Source organism: Sardina pilchardus, chromosome 10 (assembly GCF_963854185.1).
Source record: "Sardina pilchardus chromosome 10, fSarPil1.1, whole genome shotgun sequence".
Lineage (NCBI taxonomy): Eukaryota > Metazoa > Chordata > Actinopteri > Clupeiformes > Clupeidae > Sardina > Sardina pilchardus.
Window position 1 is genome coordinate 32645020 of NC_085003.1, and position 19042 is coordinate 32664061.

A 19042-nucleotide genomic window follows, 5' to 3' on the forward strand; every position below is an offset into this window, starting at 1 on the left:
AAAAAAAAGGATGAATTGATTAATGATGAAATGATTCATGCCGGGGTTAATTTTGGGATTGTTCTATTCAGAAACTGGTATGAGTAACAAAACAATGCTTCTATGAAAAGTAGAGAGAGGAAATTCCTCATCATATTTGTCATTTTATAGCGATGCGTTTCTCATGCGCCATTCATGGTCATTCAGAGGTTATGGGTGGATTGGATTGTTTCACAAAGTGGCAATCTGAATTAGTTCTTAATCTCAGTTAGTTTACTGACATGGTGTTCAACATTTGTTCCAGGATAACTATGCTATGAGAGAGTCATTCATCATAAGGTGGTTTCGCTTGTCCTCCATGTACACCTGCAGAGCCATCATCGGTAACCTTGAACTACCTTAAGTAAACTCCTATTAGTCGCTGACCACTCTTGAGCGATGTTTAACTTAAGTATTAATACTTAAGTATTAAGTTGCACTTACATGTATCTGGCACTTTAAAATTTAAAGCGCTCATCTATGGTGAAACCTTTTCACAGCTGCCTGTTGATCTGTTGTGAACTTGTGACTGTTGCAGTCAGTATTGCAGTTTTAACTTGACTCCATGCACACGACAAAGGTTATGGAGAGTCGACCTCTCTATCATCCAATACATTCACATACTGTACGTCTTCAAGTGTAGTTTTTTATTATTATAATTATTATTATTGCATAGCATAAAGTAGAAATATTCATCAATTGTACAAAAAATTGACAATTGTTTTCAGCAGAGGAAACCCTTCTCAAGATAATATGTGCTCTTCCAAATACACCATAGTTATTCCATGATGTTTCTGACCCTCATATGTAAAAATACTATTCCATCAGCTTATGTTATAATGAACTAATATTGATTGTTGCTTCAGAGCGCTGCAAAATACTACAAACTGGCAAAGATGTCTATGAGAACTGTTTACCATGGTGCTACACATGTTTAAATTAGCTGTTCAAATAGAGAACATGGAATAAAAACTGAGGTTGCAAAAAATATATATTTATAATATAAAATGACTTCTGAGCACACTGAAAACGTTTCACCTTACAAAGTGTGACACTAATCACTATGTGCCATGAAATGTACAATAAATCCCAATAAAAACTCTAAACACTTTAATAGTAGGCACTTACTATTACAGAACACCATCCTACCATCTGCAGCTCATGTTTACGCCCAAAGGATTGACAGATTGTCTTGGTGTACTGAACTTGCAGCACCTAACAGGTATGCACTGTCCCTCCTATGGCCAGGTGGAACTCGCGCGCTGCCTCCTACAGTCCAAATAGAGTTCTTACAGAAGGAACACATCACTGAGGTAAACATCTCATCAGACTCTTGGCAGTGGACGCTCGCAGCTTTTCTACACGCCTCATGTCCCGTCCACCTGGCTTCAGCCTCTCCTGTGTGTGTGTGTGTGTGTGTGTGTGTGTGTGTGTGTGTTCCAGTTCCCACCACTGGGAACTCAGCCTAGCTGATGGACTCCTCATGGCCTCAGTTCACAGAGGCCCACACATCCGCAGGTCACCTGGTGGACTGGTGACCACAGTTTCAGGGAGCTGAGAGAGAGAGAGCGAGTGTGTCTCCTCACAAGTCACCCTCTGAGGGCGAATACTTAAATGCTCATCAGTTCCGTTGTATGTCTGTGTTATTTCTGTTTTTATTATTGAAAAAACCCTCTTCCTTTTAGCACTGGGACAGGGGACACCGCTCGGCCGTGCACGCCAAGCTCTGCTGGGACGGCCAGGCGCTCCCCGGCACCTCGGACGTCTCCGTGACCAGCGACTGCGTGGAGTCGCACGACTTCTCCGGCGCGTCCCGGTCGGCTCCGACGAGGCGGCTCCCCTTGGGAGAGCACAGGCCGCTCAGGTCCTCCCTGAAGTGGGGGTTGAGGAGCATGTAGAGCAGCGGGTTCATGCACGCGGGCAGCGGCACCACCACCAGCACGATGGACTTGACCACCTCGGCGCTCACAAAGCCCAAGTTGAGCAGGCCGGCGAACGACAGGAAGGCCACGGGGAAGAAGAGCAGGCAGTTGGCGAAGAGGAGGCGTGCCGTGTGCTTGACCCAGCAGCAGTCCAGGCAGTCGGCCTCCGACGGGCCCTTCCCCTGGTGGCGGCAGTAGAGCCGCACGTGGGTGACCGTCATGACCAAGTAGCACAGGGAGTTGAGCAGCACCACCGTGACGCCGAAGCCGGCGCCGGACGACTCCCCCGAGGGCACGGGCAGGCAGAGCGAGCTGGCGCCGTACTCGCCCACGCGCACCAGCGGCAGCGAGGCCACGGCGGCCGCCAGCAGGACGCAGAGGGACGCCACCAGCCTCGTCTTGCCGCCGGAGGCGTCCGCCGCCTTCGGCCGGCAGAGCAGCAGGCCCCGGTCCGCGGTGACGGTGAGCGCCGTCAGGAGGAAGACGGACGCCTCCGCGGAGAGCACGGACAGGAAGGCCACGAGCGTGCAGCCCGCGCCGCTCTCCCAGAGCGCCCCGTACTCGGCCAAGGTCAGCGCGTCGGCCGCGGCCAGGGCGCCGCTGCACAGCCCCGTCAGGAGGTCGGCCGAGGCCAGGAGGCCCACCAGCTGCTTGGCGGACGACTTGATGGCGGCGGACATTAAGACGGTGAACAGCAACGTGGCGTTGCACACCACGGACAGGAGAACGATGGCCCACACACTGCTACGGATGAGCCAGCTCCCAAACAGGTGATCACAGGGCTGAAAGGGACCTGGGAGGACACAACCACCAAACCAGTCAATACCTGCTGGTAAAGATTTATTTCTACACTAAAAGTATAAATTGATCCTCTTCTGATATGTCCAAAATATTTAACTTGATAGATAGACAGATAGATAGATAGATAGACAGACACAGAATATAGATTAATTGATGGGTAGGTTTACATACTGTATATAAATTATGTTCTATAAAATTAGATGTTCAGATCTAAAGTTTTTTATAATTTAATTTGATATGATTTTTTTTCTTTCATACCTGGGGCTGGAGAACACTGGATGGAGTGTACTGGTTTGGGATTTTCCTCCAGTTCCAGGAAAAACTCCCCGGACTCTTGCTCTTCTGACAACGAGGGTAAGAAAACAAAGTAACAGAAACATTCGTTAATCTATTTATTTGGTGAGCAAACTCACAAACACAAGGTCAACGGAATACATTTCACATGATGCAGCAGGGAGGCTCTGCCTCGTGGGAAAAATGTTGGTTTATAAAAACATGCTTCAATACTGTATATGGTAACAGCAATAGGCATTTTCATGTATTTTTATTATTCAGTTATTACATAACAAGGGACCCAAAGCGCACCTTGGTTGGACATGATACCAGTATCCTTTCGTCTGTAGCCACTCATCTCCTTAATGTCACCAAAGTCTCGCTTTTCACATGAGAGGAAAGCGCAACACTGGAAAGCATAAGGCACCTCCAGGACCCTGGAAAAAACCCCACAAACTCACTCTTCTAGCAATAAGACACGACTGTAAACACCCTTATGCTCATTACTATGTTGTCATTCGGCATCTCTATGGCCACGTTACGTTTATGTGAAACTATGACCATGACGTATTTGTGTTTATGGTATAATTGTTGGCAGGAGGCAGACATTTCATGGACGCCTTGGACATTGTGACATTTAAACCGCTTCCAACGTCCACAAACCAACTGGCACCAAAAGTGCTGGAGTTTTGATCGGTACAAATAATTAATATGTTGTGTTTCCATTTTGCCTCACCACAAAGCCATTATCCTAATTCGAATGAAGACAGTATGATGTGCTGACTTGCAGCTGTGGCTCAATGAGGCTCAATGTGCTATATACAGTACCTGAGACTGGGGAACTCGTGGGGAGAGAGTAGCTGTCGCAGGGCCTCGTTGCCAGCCAGCCTCAAGTGTGTGAGCGCAGGCAGCCCCAGCTCAGGCAGGGAGGTGAGCTCGTTGGAGGTCATGTCTCTAAGAAGGAGGAGGAGGACAGAGAGAGAGAGAGAGAGAGAGAGAGAGAGAAGAAGCTATTTGTTGCTGTTGTTAACGCCGAGCAGAGCTGTGCCACTCGGATTTCTCACTCTCTCTCATACACTTACACCTACACACACACACACAGACACAGACAGACAGACACACATGCACACACACACATGCACACACACACACACACACACACAAAGAGCATATTAATACTGGCACAGAGAGGTGTGTGAGGCTCTACGGGGGCCCCACAGAGAACAAAGGGAGAGTAAACACAACCCTCACAGTTTGATTAATGATGGCAGATAGGAGAAAGCCAGCGGGTCCACCGAGCGCAATCTATTCCATGCCAGGTCCCTGGGCAACAGAGGGAGACAGAAAGAGAGAGAGAAAACAAGTCAGACAGAAAAAGACCTTTTTGAGACCGTCTGAGACACAAACCGGGAAACAGGCTGCAGGCAAAGTAACGCAGTTGTGATTCGTTTTCTTTTATAATTGGTAGTAAATTCCTATTAAAGCAGTCATAAGTCATATTAATTGGGACTGAATTCCAGTAGATATAGAAATATGCTGCCAATTAAAAAGACTTATTGCGGTGTTGCTGTACTGCTCAGCCTTTCCTGTCTGTTCCCTTTACAGCCAGGGAGCAGCAGGCTTATTAAAACTTGCCACTGTGGAGGTTAGGGAATTGTGGCGCGTTGGCCTTAAGTTCATGATATTTCACAAAGGGGGACCCACTGCTCAAGTTACTCACAAAGATCTGAGCATCGATAGCTCCTGGAATGTGTCTGCTAGCACTTCCTGGATTTCATTGTGGTTCATATCACTGAGAAAAACAGAGGGCGAAGTTAAAGAAACACTACTCTTGACACCACGGTTCAACAACCACATCAGCGGTCTCAACTGCCCAACTGAAGGCATGCGTCAAGAAAATAAATCAGGGGATTTCCGTTTCAGACAGGTCTACTGGGTGTTTCTGTACTCACATTTTCTGTATCCTTCCACACCCACTAAAGCTGGGGAGGTGATGGATCTGATTGTACGACAGATCCCTGGGAGAAAAACAGAAAAACAGATCCACCCCATGCCATCAGGTAACATAAGACTAAACCTACAGGTTAGCAGTGAGATCTGTTTGATCAGCATTTAATCAACTCACAACTGACAACCCACAGTTCCTTAACTGCGTCAGTGTGCATTCAGCACCAAAGAGGGGACTTACAGCACCTGGAGGTTGGCTAACATCTCACAGAAGGAACTAGGCAGGGATGTGATGCTGGCACCAGTGACAGCCCTACAGGGAGATGTTGCAGCAGGACATGTGATGGAAAAAAAGCATATTAGGATCAGATGGATGTGATTTAAAAAACAATCAATAAGATAACCTGAACATACTTTCAACTGCATTGATGTGAATTATTACATTACTCTCAAACAGGTACGTTACAGACACAAAAATGTCCTAAAAGACTACACCACTCTTCAATAAGAACAGCTAGTTAGTCGTTCAACTGAACTGGGGCAAGCTGGACAGACATACGGGCAGGCAGAAAATACGGCGTAGAGGCACAAGATTGTTGTGACATGATTATTACTCCAACCACAAAATGTGTGTCTTTATTAGACTGAATAACATTCCTCTGTAAATATATGGGACATTTACTGAATTTCTCATTAGAACCAATTTGTCTAGCTTGGACCAATTTGTCAATTCTGCACTTTATACAACCCTGTCTGTACAGCATGCTATGCAGGAGAACTTTGTTCCATCCTGTGCTGTACTGTACACATGGCCTTAAATCCCGCTCACTGTAATTTTATGGTCTAATGTTTACACAGTACAAATGACCGTATTTAAGATGAGACACTGCTCAGAAAGTGGACAGGACTTACAGACTCTCCAGATTATGTGTGCCTGTAAGATTTGGGAACTCAGAAAGCTCTGTGGCTCCATTGAGAGACCTAATGACACAAGGACGGCATAAACATACAATCACTGTTTGAGGAGAGACAAGCAAGATAAACAGAAGTTCATCCGATGAGACATACTTACAGGGTTCTTAGCTCAGGAAGATTCTGGAAGGCTGACTTGCCGACGAATTTGATGGGGTTGTTGTAGAAGAATCTGTTAAAAGAAGACATAGAGTCCATTAATCGTATTCCAATGCCTATCTAATGAATGAATAAAGTTTTCAGACATATTTGAAGGTACAGAGGGTCCTGAAAGAAACTGAAACGCGTGTGAACTAATTAGATTGTCCTTGTATTTCTGCTGGCTCTGAACAGAGCTGGCCTTGACCTGATCAGTTCAAGGCCAGACTGTCTTGTCTGCGAATGTCTTGGTGTTCAGGACTCATTAATGGCTCAGTTATTACTTACATCGCAAGCAGTGAAGGATTCCCTATGAAGGCATGTTCAGGGATGTACTGAATGCTGTTGCTGTGAAAAGCCCTGCGTGAGAAATTGATTGACAAATGTAAGTTCGGGGTCCTCAACAGTGTATTTACCAATGGCAATTGTAGCTTTAGCTCTCAAAAACATGTTACTCACAGTTCTTTGAGATTAGTGAGTGCTCTGATAGCAATGGGGAACTCACTCAGACCATTATAGTTGAGATCCCTGTGACATGACAATAAAAAACTTCATTAAACATCACCAAGCAATGTAATTTGGTGTACTTATGGAATTTCCCATTGACAAGCAACGTCAGTGCTCCAGGAGAATTGAAAATGTGCTTAACTACTACAAACTAAAATGATAGGACAAAACCAGGCTTTAGTGAGGTAGGCCAGCACACACTTTTGACTTAATTGATTTCTCACTCGAGTCTTAGTATTTGAAGCAGATGCACGCAAAGTGAGAACTATGATACCTTTTGTCCAAGCACTCCAAAACAAAAGGGAGAGAAGACTAAACAACAATTTGCATCCAGCTCCTTCACTGAAGCCTGTTTTCTACACACTGTGTCTCACGACTAGGCTTCCTGTTAGTAAACACTGGGTACCGTGAGATTGCCTGTCAGTGATTAGGTATGGGGACTGCCAGAAATCATGTCCTTAGCTGTTTCCCTGTCAAGCATGCTGCTGTAAGGTCCGTGCCATGCAACGGAAGGTCAAATTGAGGGTGAAACAGTGACATTTCCTCACACGCCTACTTTCCCAGCAAACTGTGCCTCTGCAATGAAGAATGTATGCAGTTATGCAGTAGTATTACCTATTAATAGGCCAGTTTCAGAGGCTTCTGTGACATTTCAGTTGAGTAAGACAATGAGTTTTCATTGTGGTAATATTATAAGGCAAATTATTATTTAAAGTAGGTAGCTGTTTGTATTTGAATAGTTAATGTCTCCATAGACAGGCCTGTGTATTTCCGACTGATAAAGTTCATGTTTCTTTCATTACTATTCCAGTAGTATTACAGTACCAACTTTTTAATTGTTTACTGTTACATAGCTATTGCATTGTTGTTTTTTAAGTCATATCAAAACGTCTGCTAAATACCATTACCACAACCATTACCACAAAGTACTGTACATGTTTGGGACCTGATGGACTAATGATGGCCATTCAAGTGGCCTATGCACTACTGACAGACATCTGGTGGTAAACAGGACGTCAATAGGGTCAGGATTGGCTATCGTTAAGCAGGAATACCAGCATTTCTTCCCATGTTGAAATGATTGAATAGAACATCCTGAATGGGGATGAGTGAACGCTATTAATATGCCGTGTTTGCCTCTTACTGCCGCGCAGAAGAGTTAATCATTCCCATGAACGCAGCCCTCTCTCCGGGGCTCCTTACACGCTCTAAAAGTCATGGTTGCTGGACGGCTGCCGGGGCGCAGGTGGCTCTGCGTTGGGGTTCAGCTGGGCTGCTTGTTTAGCTCGACCCGTTTCAAACTTCCCGGCATCTACACAGACGGAATGAGTTCCCACACGCTGTAAAAATACCACAGAGGTGGCATCACTGCGACTCAGACGCAACCGGTAAGTATGAGTACAGAAGGGAAAAGACGTAAAGAAATAGAATAAAGGTAGGCTAAACGTCGAATCATTCATTTGACATGACGACTCTTCGGAGAAATCGCTTCGGAATAACTGAGGTCTGAGGCGGGCTGTTTAGATGTTGTGTGGCATGTGAACACGAGGCAAACATGTGCAGCTCTAATTGTTTTAAGGTGTTGACCACACACCGAGATGCCGGTGGGGGAGAGTTTGCTGTTGCACTGAGTGAGTCACTCTGCATCAGTTTCAGTAGCTTGAAGATCAGTCATGAAAAAAACAAACGCACTCTCGACTGTTTGCTGGACCACTTATTGATGGAGACCATGAAAGATGGCAAAATATTTGTATTGCATTGTATTATATTGACTAAATGGGCTGATAGGCCATTCCACAAGTGCTGCAGTTGGCAATTAAAACACACACCCTCTAACCAAATGAGGAATAAAATAGTAGGTTACTGCTTCACAGTAAAATAAATGATAAGACTCCAAGTAGTGTACCATTCCTCATATGGGGAAGTAAAGATAGAAAGCGGTGTGAGCAAATGCCACAATTTTAAACATTAGTCTATCCACCTCAAGAGACAGGCTACAATTAAAAAGAAAACCAAAAAGGCTTCAAACAGAATGTGGTTGTGAATAGCTTGGAATGGAATGGAAACTCCAAAATGCTTCTGACAGAATGTGTTTTGGAATGCACTTCACACGTACTGGACAGCTTGTTGAGAGTAGGCCGAGTTATGACCTGTTTGACCAACCTGTGTATGCTGCCGGTGACATGTTTTATTTTACCTATCATCATCACTTCAATCTGTGTTCTACTTCTGAGGAGTTTTATCAGCTAACTAAAAGTCATTATTGAGAGTCTATATTAAATTTATGGGGAAAGGTTGCTAGTTGATTTATTGAATTAATGAAAAGTAATTCAAAGCTAAAGCGACTGCAAATGACTGAAATCAATATAAAGGGAATGGGACTTAAACATAAAAAAGAAAATTCTACTCTTACCGTGTTGACTTGTTTTGTGCCATTCAATTAAATGAAAAATAAAGCTTTGTGACTTAACTTAACTTAACTTGTAAAATATGACTGCAATCAGCTATTGTCATTTGTTAGTTTATGAATTAAACTTAGATAGATAGATAGATAGATAGATAGATAGATAGATAGATTGAAGTTTTATTGATCCCCAAGGGAAACTTACAATGTTTCAAGACTCTGCAGCCCATCAAAGCACTTGTCGCCCAGTGAGCTGATTTGGTTATTATGAAGGTGCCTGGGAGGGGGGGAAAGAGAACAGTTAATTGACATTTTACATCTGTTACATACATCTCACATTTAATATGAATTTGAGTGACAAGCTCATATTTGTAGCTACTTCTCCGACATGAGTTACTCCAAAACCCTCTGTACTCACAGGACCACCAGGCTGGAGAGGTTGGCAAAGGCGTGGTCTGGTATGTGACTGATTCGATTGAGGGCAAAGGTCACTGCCTGCAGGGCCGTGAGGCTGGCCAGGGCTTGGACGGGCACGTGGGTCAGCATGTTATCATCCAGCCACAGGTGGCGCAGGGCGGTCAGCCCCTCAAAGCAGCCAGGTGGCACCACACTGATGTGGTTGGCATCCAGACGTCTGGCACAGAGGGAGAGACACACAGCTGCCATATCAGCTGCACTGAGAGGCACTTAAGTTCTCAAATTAGTTCTCAAGAGACTCTAAGGGCTAATATTTTTTTTTATATTAGGGTCAATTTTGAATTGATGCCTATAAGTGTACTGGCACTTCACTGACTCTTTCACCGAGCTAACACTGACAAGTGTGTAAACTAAGGTCACTTCAAACAGCTCTCAAGAATCCGGGAATAACCATTGAACAACTCTGGCATCAGAACGTTTGGCCAGACATATCTGATGGCTTTTGGAACTGGACTTGGGAGGGAAAGAGATTTTCCATCCTTTTCACCCCTTTGCTTGTTCCAGTCTTCCACCTTCTTTTTTTCTCTCCTTCTCTTGTCTGACAGAGGACGTATCCTCAAGCAGGGAGGTCTGTGCATTCCTCTGCAGCATGGTAGTAATTTCCTTCCTCTCTGGTGTTGACATTTGCTGTAGGGACAAAGCCTGTCTGACAAGCGGTGCTGGCAGCGGCCTCCGCAGCCGTCGCCGGCCCTGCGTCTGACGGGCAGGCCTCCGAATGATGAGTGCTCATAAACAGCGGTGATCGCTGTTTATCTTGGACCGCGCATGTGGTCCGGCCCCGCTCCGCACACAACATCAAACACGCGACTGATTGGCCCTGTTGATTACGTGAAATCAGGGGTAAACAAGGTCAGAGGATGGTCAGGGCTGCGTGTCATTCGGGAACGGGGGGGGGATGCATTCTGGATGTTTCACTCGGTTTGATGGATGGCTGAGGCGAATGATGGGGCACGTGTATGTGTTCGAGCTTGTGCGTGTGTGTATGTTTGTGTGTGTGTGTGTATGTGCATGCGTGTGGCGTTGTGAAGGGGAGACAATGTTTGGTGTCATCCCACGTTTATAAAGCGCATGGAATATTTAGTTTGTGGCGTGTGCTGTCTCTGCTTTGGAGTATGTAATTTTTTCAGTCCATGCATGGACTTGTGGCTCTGGCCCTCCGAAGAACTAAAGTGTTCAAATTGTAATGGAATAAACAAAGTTGAAACAAACCTGACATTTCAGACAAGCAGCCAACCATGGGTGGAATATGCTTATGCCTGTCATCTGCGGCCTTTGGGGCTTACTCTCTAACATGGCTCAAAATGTCCTTGGTCATGTTCTTTTTCAATATAGGGCACAGACAGCGTGGGATTAAGGACCACTATTATAAAATAACCGAAACGACGTCATCACACTACATTACATTACATTACATTACATTTGAGGATATATTCTGACCCATTCTGTTTTGTGTTTAGAAGATTAAATATGTTGTAGAGATGTAAACACACATACGCTTGCCCACCCAACCATGTCTTATACTTACAGTGACTGCAGGTTTCTGAGACTCTGGAGAGCTTCGCTCGGGATCTGAGTCAGTCGATTATTCTGCAACATTCTTTATGGAAACAAAGGACAGCAGTAAGAAGCACACACTTTACGGTCTTTGAGATATTTCATATTGAGACACTCACCTGACACTTTAACGATTTTATCTGCGATGTGTAGAGTTTCTAACAATTTCTCATCATCAATAGCAAATGTTATACTGTACAGTATATTCAGACTGATATTGGCTACATAGAATTCTTCACGATAAAATTATATAATGTCAGGTTGATTCTGGCAAACATGTACTGTAATTATCACCCTAATGATTTCATACATATGTTGGCTAGTTTGTTTATTTATTTATCTAACAGCATTCCAACTTGGGAGGTCCCAATTAGGCCTGTTGCATGCTGGAAAATAATGTTTGTATCAGTGGACCCTAGATTTTCTCTCAAGTATTTGACTGCATGATGCTATAATAATATATTTATATTTTGGATAACATTTTAAGAAATATTCACTACAAGAACAAACTTGCATCTTTGAACAGAAGCCATCATTTGAGCAGTGAGCTTGAGTTAAACTGAACCTCTAAATATCTTTAAATTATTTGTGTGGTGAGCAGAGATAGTATTCATTAAACCCTTTCTATTGTACTACACTTATAAGGCAATTTTGCATTAATACTTTATATACACACAATTCTATATACACACAATTCTTCAAAACACCATTTCCAGCTATCACATTGATCGTTTATATGCTTAACTTTTTACATTCTCTCTTATGTGTTTAATAGCTTTAATGAAAGATGCTTTGTCATAAATCTTGACATGACATGTTGTGGCATAGTAGTAAACAAGTGAGTCTAGCAACAAGTCTAGCATCAGTCGTATCCCCTTAACAAAACACTGCATGTCACGTTCATTTAGTAGAAATACTCTGTTATTGGCCAGTGCTGGGGAGGCACAGGGATCGTTAGCGCAGGTATCCAGAGGCTGGGGACCAAGCACATGGCCTTTGTTACCTCCCCCCAAGAGAGTGTGTGTGTGTGTGTGTGTGTGTGTGTGTGTGTGGGTGTGTGTGTGTGTGTGTGTGTGTGTGTGTGTGTGTGTGTGTGTGTGTGTGTGTGTGTGTGGAGGCCCTCGCTAGTGTCGCTGCGGTTAGTTCATGCCATTTCAGCACGAGCCCAATCACTCAAGCTGCCCCGGCGTAACGTATGGAGACACTTCAGTGGAATTCTCCGAGCCCAAGTGTCACTCTCATTATGCTCCGTGCTCGCTGGCTTTCGCTTGTCAAACCGCTCGCTCGCTCACACTGGGCTGCCAGGCCGTTTGGGGGAGCTCACTTTTTCCTTTGCCCTTCCTCTGTCTCTCCATGGTATACAGTACACAAATGGAATTTTATGGACTACAATGACTATGATTTTGGCAAGCCCAAAACTGAGTTGCACCTCTATGAGCTGTTATGAATCCGTCACACTCACCACTAGAAAGTATTTGTCAGCGGATGGGTGATGCTTTCTCACGTACTTGCACACAGATTTGATAAGCGAGGCGGGTGGTGATGTTGTAAACTCATACTTACAGCACTTTGAGACTGAAGAGACCGGCGAAGGCCCCTCTGGGGATGTGTGTCAGGCCGTTTCCAGCGAGTCGCCTGAGGAGGGACACAGACAGACAAGGCATCGCAGCAGAGTGACCGTAGGACCGGAGGTAATGAACGCTTCAGTTACCATCTTTAAATAGTATGCACGAAGAATATGATCTGCAAAGCAAACACTGTGTTGAATGACACTGCGCTCTCCTCTCTATTACATAATTTCGAATCTCCAACGGACACGTTTATGAGCAGAAATGACAAAGCGACATAATACGTTTTGTCCCCCATTTTGTTGCAGTGAGTGATTATTCAGAGGTATGTTTTGTGACCCCCTTCCAAACTCAAAATGCAGAGGCCACTTGGGCAGTAATTGATCCATCGGAAGTGTGCTCCAGGGTGTTGACAGACGAGAAAATGTGGAGGCATTCCTCCCAAAGAGGCTGGCCCAAGAATGGTCACGCATGTCATTTGACACTTGGTTGACTGGGTGTCAATTGACAGCGCAAAGAGCAGTGTATCTTGGCACATGTTGTTGAATGGCACTGGCATGTGTTCAATGATGAAATGTGGATCTCGCCGTGCAATTAACGGGCTTAAATGACTGCAATTTCGCTGACATTTGCCACAAGCACTTGGTGGAGAGAGGGCTGCAACAGATTGCATTACGTTGGTAATGCAGCACATTCGCATGGCAGCACTTCTGTTACTTAATTCCATGAACTCCTCATAGTGGTTGCGGGTGACAAATGAAGAGGTGCTGCTAACACACAACCTCCCAACATAAAAAAACCCACCATTACACCCAAACACTGGCTTGGATGCAGTGGATCCTGGCTCAGGGGGCCCATACAGTGCATTGGGGCCTGCAGGCCCATGGATGGTTGCGCTACTCACAGCTCTTGCAGGAAGTGCAGGTTGGAGAGGGCACTAGCGGGCAGTGTGCTGAGGTTGTTCATGCTGAGATCCCTGTGGGGCGAACAGAGAGAGTGTGTTGTTAATATGACAAGCCACAACTGTGCTATCCAGCTGTTCATTCCGAACATTGTAAAGTCCGACTTCCTGGTATGGGGGATGGATGTTGGGGTGGACGTGGAGAAAGAGAGAGAGAGAGAGAGAGAGAGAGAGAGAGAGAGAGAGGGAGAGAGAGGGAGGGAGGGAGCAAAACAACTCTGCTCCGGCCAGGGCGAACGGCCGTCTCATTGAAATTCAATCCTGCTGGAGCAATGTTTTCTGGTGCACTGTGTTCTGGTGCACTGTGTGTGTGTGTGTGTGCGTGTGTGCGTGCGTGCGTGCTATGTGTTTACGCGCATGCAAGTGCATGTAAGAGTATGTTGACAAGAAAATACATTTCTGCATCACATCATATTATCATTGATTCATAACATCATCAAACTTTAGAATCACAAACAGCTGTATTAGCCTTTATACTGCACAGACTCCTTTATAGTTGCATTTACCAGCGCTTTACCCGACTCAGTGCACTGAATACCACATAACCACATAACAGTCTTCACTCATCCTGAATTTAGAAACCGTATAAGTAGCTGTTTAGCTCTGGTGTTGTCTTCACATGATGAGAATGGAAATAGTGACTGTAAGCATTACCCAGTGTACTATGGAAATAATGAACCAATCATTTCCAGTTACACGGTTTGGGCACAACTTGGGTTGTTTCCTTCAATAGTATTTCCATTAATGCTCGAGGAGGTCTGTCTGGAGATGTGGTCCTTACACAGCTGAGGAGGGGGAAATAATGATGATGTGACCTACTGCGATGCAAATAATTGCGAGCTCTGTGTGTGTGTGTGTGTGTGGCTGAAGAATTTGGTGCTGTGGCCATGTTGGCCAAGTCGTGGCTCGGTTGTGAGACGACGAGAGGAGGGATTTGGCGCTGGTGATACCGCTTGGTCCTGATAGCGCATCGGCGGCATGTGAAGAGCTGATCAAAGCATCTCCTTCTGCCTGCGTCGTCCTTAACATTACATAGCCGCGGAGGAGATTAGCAAGGTGTTGTGATGTGAGGCATGCAACCTGCTGCCCCTCACTCATCGACACTGTGTCTGTTAACCCTTTAAGGTGCCCACACAACCCCCTCCCCCATGCCCTCTAAATTGTGACGGTCAGGCCTATGTTCATGCAACATATCAGTTCGAACTCCCAATATCAGTGGAACTGCTCAGGGTTAAAACCACCAAAGCTTGTTGTTATCACTTAAGCTTTTGATGTATGGATGGTAAACTTGCTGTGTCATTTGATCTTTGCAGTTAGCCACACAAAGGCTCCCTCTAAATGCACCTAATGAGCTGAGAGGGGAGGTGGGTCTTATTGAGGCGAGGCGAGGCAACACGATGCTTGAAAGCGCCACTATTTGAATTTGAATGGCCATGTTCTCCGACTGGTCCAGCGATCGGGCCAAAGATAAAGCGACAGGTGGTCCCTCGTTTGAAACATGAAGCCGCTGAGGCCTGAACAAGCATACCGTGGGCGCACTGGTCCAGCAGGGACACTCCTTACTGGCATCGAATTCAGTTAAGATAAAGCACCTGCATCTGAGCCCACCTGTCAAGTCTAAGCTCCACAGAGCAGAGTCTACCATGTTGCAAACAGGCGTAGGGTGTGTGTACAATTCGGGTCATATACTCACCAAATGGGCAACTGAAGAGATACTGATATGAAAAAAACCCTTCTTCATACAATTTGCACAAGCAATTTCATTGTGCATCCTAGCTTTACATTTTAACATTACCGTGCATGACAACATTACTGGCACTGAACAATCCTATGAAACTCCACGCGTGAGACCTTTAGATACGGTGACTAAATACGGCTGTCATGACAAACCTGCTGTGACACCTACAGCATTCCGCTCCACATGCGCTGAGGGCTGGGGAGAGAAGGGACAAGGGGAGAAGGGGTGAGGGGTGCTGGGTGCCGCTCCTCTCTCCCTCTCCAATTCATTTCTTCCCCCCTGAAACCCCTCACAAAGACCCCCCTGTGCTCGGCCCGTCCGTTTAACCATTTGCTCGGCACGAATCTCAGGAATCTGCAGCATTTCCTTAGGAAATCCCAAGGATTTCACTCAGCGGCCCCCGGACAGGAAAGAGTTAAAAGGCATCCTTTCATGATCATGTACTGTATGTTTGGCGCCCTTTCCTCAAGCCTGCTATCCAAACATGGGAGTAAAGGACGTGGGCACAACCAGGAAAAGGAGCACAAAGAAGGCCTTGAGACCCAGAAAGGTCCCTTTTCCTCTGATTAACTTAACAAGACAGAAATCTGTGCTTTCCCGCCTAACCAATAAATATCACACCTATACATTTGTTTATGTATGAAAATCAAAACATCAACTACAGACATGAAGTCAGTGTGTCGCTTGGCATGTGGTGACACTTTACAGTTACCTCATCACTTCATTAGTGCTTTTTTTTAGACTACCTTGGTAAAGTTTTTTTTTTTTCATTAATAGGGCTATAATGTCGAAAGGCTTAGTGTCTGCTTTAACAGTAAAATCTGATCTACTTTCGCCACTAAATAATAAAGGGAAGTTGCATGATTGAATGGCAAAATGAATGAATAAAAAGTGATTTCCCTTTGTTCTCACCAATTAGGTACCAGGAGGAAAGCTCAGAAGAAGTTTTCTGAGGAGAAAAAAAAAGAAAACCCCCTTTGCTCCCCGAGCTGGCGCTTTGTCAAAGCTGTCAGCTAAGCCCAGCGAGCGGCTCTTGAGTGGACTGTTTAAACCATGCCTCTATTAATCTCGCCAAAGGGGGAAACGGTGGAGGGGAAGCGTGCGCTGTTTCTTTAGTGTTCATCGACTCACTAGATCCGTGTGACCACCTGCTGGGACTTACAGTCCATTAAATAAATGAATTCACTCGTGCTTGCGTAGTGCCTCTCTCCATTAACTAAACATCCCGAACAGCGCTCCGCGGAAACCTGATAGGCAAAGACGTGTCACCTGTTTGCTGGAGATTTTGAAAAAAGTTAATGAGTCTTCTTTTTTCTTTTCTTAGCAAAATCGTTGATTTATCAGCTGGCGTTGTGACTTACACACCTTCTCGTGCCTTCTATCTAACTACTATGGTGGGATGATTACACTAGGCTACCGGTTTTCACAAAGAAATGAGACGGGAAATCTCTTGTTTAGATGTCTCAGCAGATAAGGCAGGTTTGCGCAAGCTCGCAGGTGGACTGCAGTGTTTATGAGAGGGGACAAAAAGGAAACTGTAAACACAAACAATCATGCTTTTCTCCAGGTGAAAGTGGCAAGTGAAAACCTGCAATCGAAACATTCATGTGTCAAGTGGCTGATGCGCTAACCACAGAAGTCAGTCCCTTAATTGCCTTGGCGTTGTGCTGTTTGATGTCAGGAGGTCTCATCAGTACAAAACCTGACAGAACACTATTTAAAAACGGCTTAATGTAACATGAATAGGCTACACATGGGCTTGGGGTTAAGGTGATATTAACAACAATTGTGCTACTTTTTGAGCAATGAAGGGCATGACAATTTGCCTAGGCTACTGGTGATTAATGGTCAAGAAATAGATTGTTGCCTAATCAATGGGAATATCACAAAACAAAGCTCAGAGTCACAAAACTCAGAAACATCGCTCAGAGACATTGTTCAAAAGGCTGCCTCATGTAGGCTATATCATCAAGACAGACAATCAAAAGTAGACTCAGCAGTTCTTCATGGCTGAATCGAGCCTCCTCGCTCTTTATTTCTGTCACTAACACACATAAATCTGCTGGCAAACACACATCGCCTACTCTCTCTCTCTACTGTACTATAGCCTATGGCCTACTGTATGTTGTCCATTACCAGCCCGTTACCTGTCCGTGAAACCATGTCAAATATCAGGAATCTGTCTCAGTAGGAAATTACACCAGCAAAAAAACGTTTACGAACTTCTCTCATTTCCTATCGCTGCCGCAAAGAGAAACAGGTAGTCCGAGTAAGCTATACGTTGGGTAGGCTACAATGTAAACAAAACAGTTTGATGATATGTGTGCTGTAGTGTTCGCTCTTTAAAAAAAAAAAAAACCGTAGGCCTATAGCATCATTCAGGTCTTGGTGAATTATATTGACAAGGACATCAAGATGTTGGAATTGCAGTTGTAGCCTACAGCCTCATATTGTTTAGGCTACATCACCAACACCTCTCTTTTATTATTTTATTTGTATATATTTTAGTAAACCACAAACACACTATGCAACAATAATGATAGCCCTCTGAAATGAAAGCTGTTGGGATTTCCTTTCATTCAGTAGCCTATGACATAGCTATAGGCTATATGCTCTCTGTCAATGTGATCATAAAGAATACTTACAGGAATGAGGTAAACACGCTCAGGTTGGCGGGTAGAACTGTGAGCCCGAGGTAGGCGCAATCAACTCGTTGGAGTATGTCGTCGCTTTCACAATTACAACGAAAAGGACATGCACTATCTCGCATTTTATTTCCATTTCCACTACATTCAGCGACTTCCAGTGTAAACGAGAGAAAAACGACCCAGACGACTACAGTTCCCATGGTTTCCAAACAGGTTAAGAGTTGGTTCTTCATCACGGGCAAGCCAAGTGCAGACCACTGGTAGTGCTTGTAGACGCGTGTTGTCCACTTGGCTGAAGGTAGGCTATTCGTATGTCCCCAAGTTGTGCACCTTCTGACGTCACACACTGTCATTCAAGACCACCCCAGAAATATGAAGAGGAGGATGCGGAGGGGAGAGAAGGACTAATGACCCAGTGGTATGCACAGGCATTGAGTTCTCATGCGTAAGGGCACGTATGCAAACCGCATGCTAAAAAATTACTTCGCTAAAACGTTATGATTCTTTAGCTGCGTTCATTGCTAATCAGGCATTAGACTTAGGCCCTATGTTTGACTCCTAAGTTTTAAAACATGACATTGAAAAGTAAGAGATGGCATGATTAAAAATGTTAACTTTATACAGTGAGGTAGAAAAGCGAATTGGTAGTACTTTACTGCCACCTGAAGGGCAACAGCGGTAATTAACCTGAAATTGAATTTCGAACGTTTTGGGGACACGCTGCATCACCAAAGAACTTATTAGGCGGAGTGGGCCTATGACAAAGCTCACAGATGTTGTGGTCCATAAGATAACCTGATCCTGTCTTGTTTGGTATACAAAAACACAAGGGTCCATCCTCATGTCTACAGAATAGGGCAAATGTTGTTTTCAGGACCTTGGATAGCACTTAAGCTTTCAAAATTAGAGACAGCGAATTGTTGTTTCCGATTACATAAGTTAAAATGTGAATCATGATTATCTTTTAAACTTATTTCATCGAAGAAAATCAATCCAATCATTTTAATTAAATCACAAAATTAAAGGATCGGAGATAAATTAAAGGAGAGAATGCAAGAAGACACTTACAGGTGTCAGAGGATATGGCATATTTGTGGACTTCCTGAAAAGTTGG

General features: G+C 44.6%; 1 protein-coding gene across 1 annotated transcript; it reads right to left on the reverse strand.

Moving 5' to 3' along the window:
• Positions 1–699: 699 nt before the first annotated feature.
• On the reverse strand, positions 700–18033 carry LOC134093933 (leucine-rich repeat-containing G-protein coupled receptor 5-like). Its single transcript, XM_062547246.1, has 18 exons — positions 17926–18033; positions 13486–13557; positions 12577–12648; positions 10985–11056; positions 9401–9616; positions 9188–9259; positions 6531–6599; positions 6360–6431; positions 6034–6105; positions 5874–5942; positions 5203–5274; positions 4967–5032; positions 4735–4806; positions 4266–4337; positions 3843–3968; positions 3327–3451; positions 3000–3083; positions 700–2733 (listed from the first exon to the last, which is right to left on the reverse strand). The coding sequence occupies exons 2-18, from the start codon at positions 13545–13547 to the stop codon at positions 1700–1702; spliced, it is 2427 nt and encodes an 808-aa protein (XP_062403230.1). The 5' UTR covers positions 13548–13557; positions 17926–18033; the 3' UTR covers positions 700–1699.
• Between the last annotated feature and the right edge of the window lie 1009 nt (positions 18034–19042).

Coding starts and splice junctions, on each gene's coding strand:
- LOC134093933 (XM_062547246.1), bottom strand. CDS start 13,547: ATGAACAACCTCAGCACACTGCCCGCTAGTGCCCTCTCCAACCTGCAC. Junction 3,084..3,326: donor TGGTATCATGTCCAACCAAG/GTGCGCTTTGGG, acceptor CCTCGTTGTCAG/AAGAGCAAGAGTCCGGGGAG. Junction 2,734..2,999: donor CCAGTGTTCTCCAGCCCCAG/GTATGAAAGAAA, acceptor GTGTCCTCCCAG/GTCCCTTTCAGCCCTGTGAT.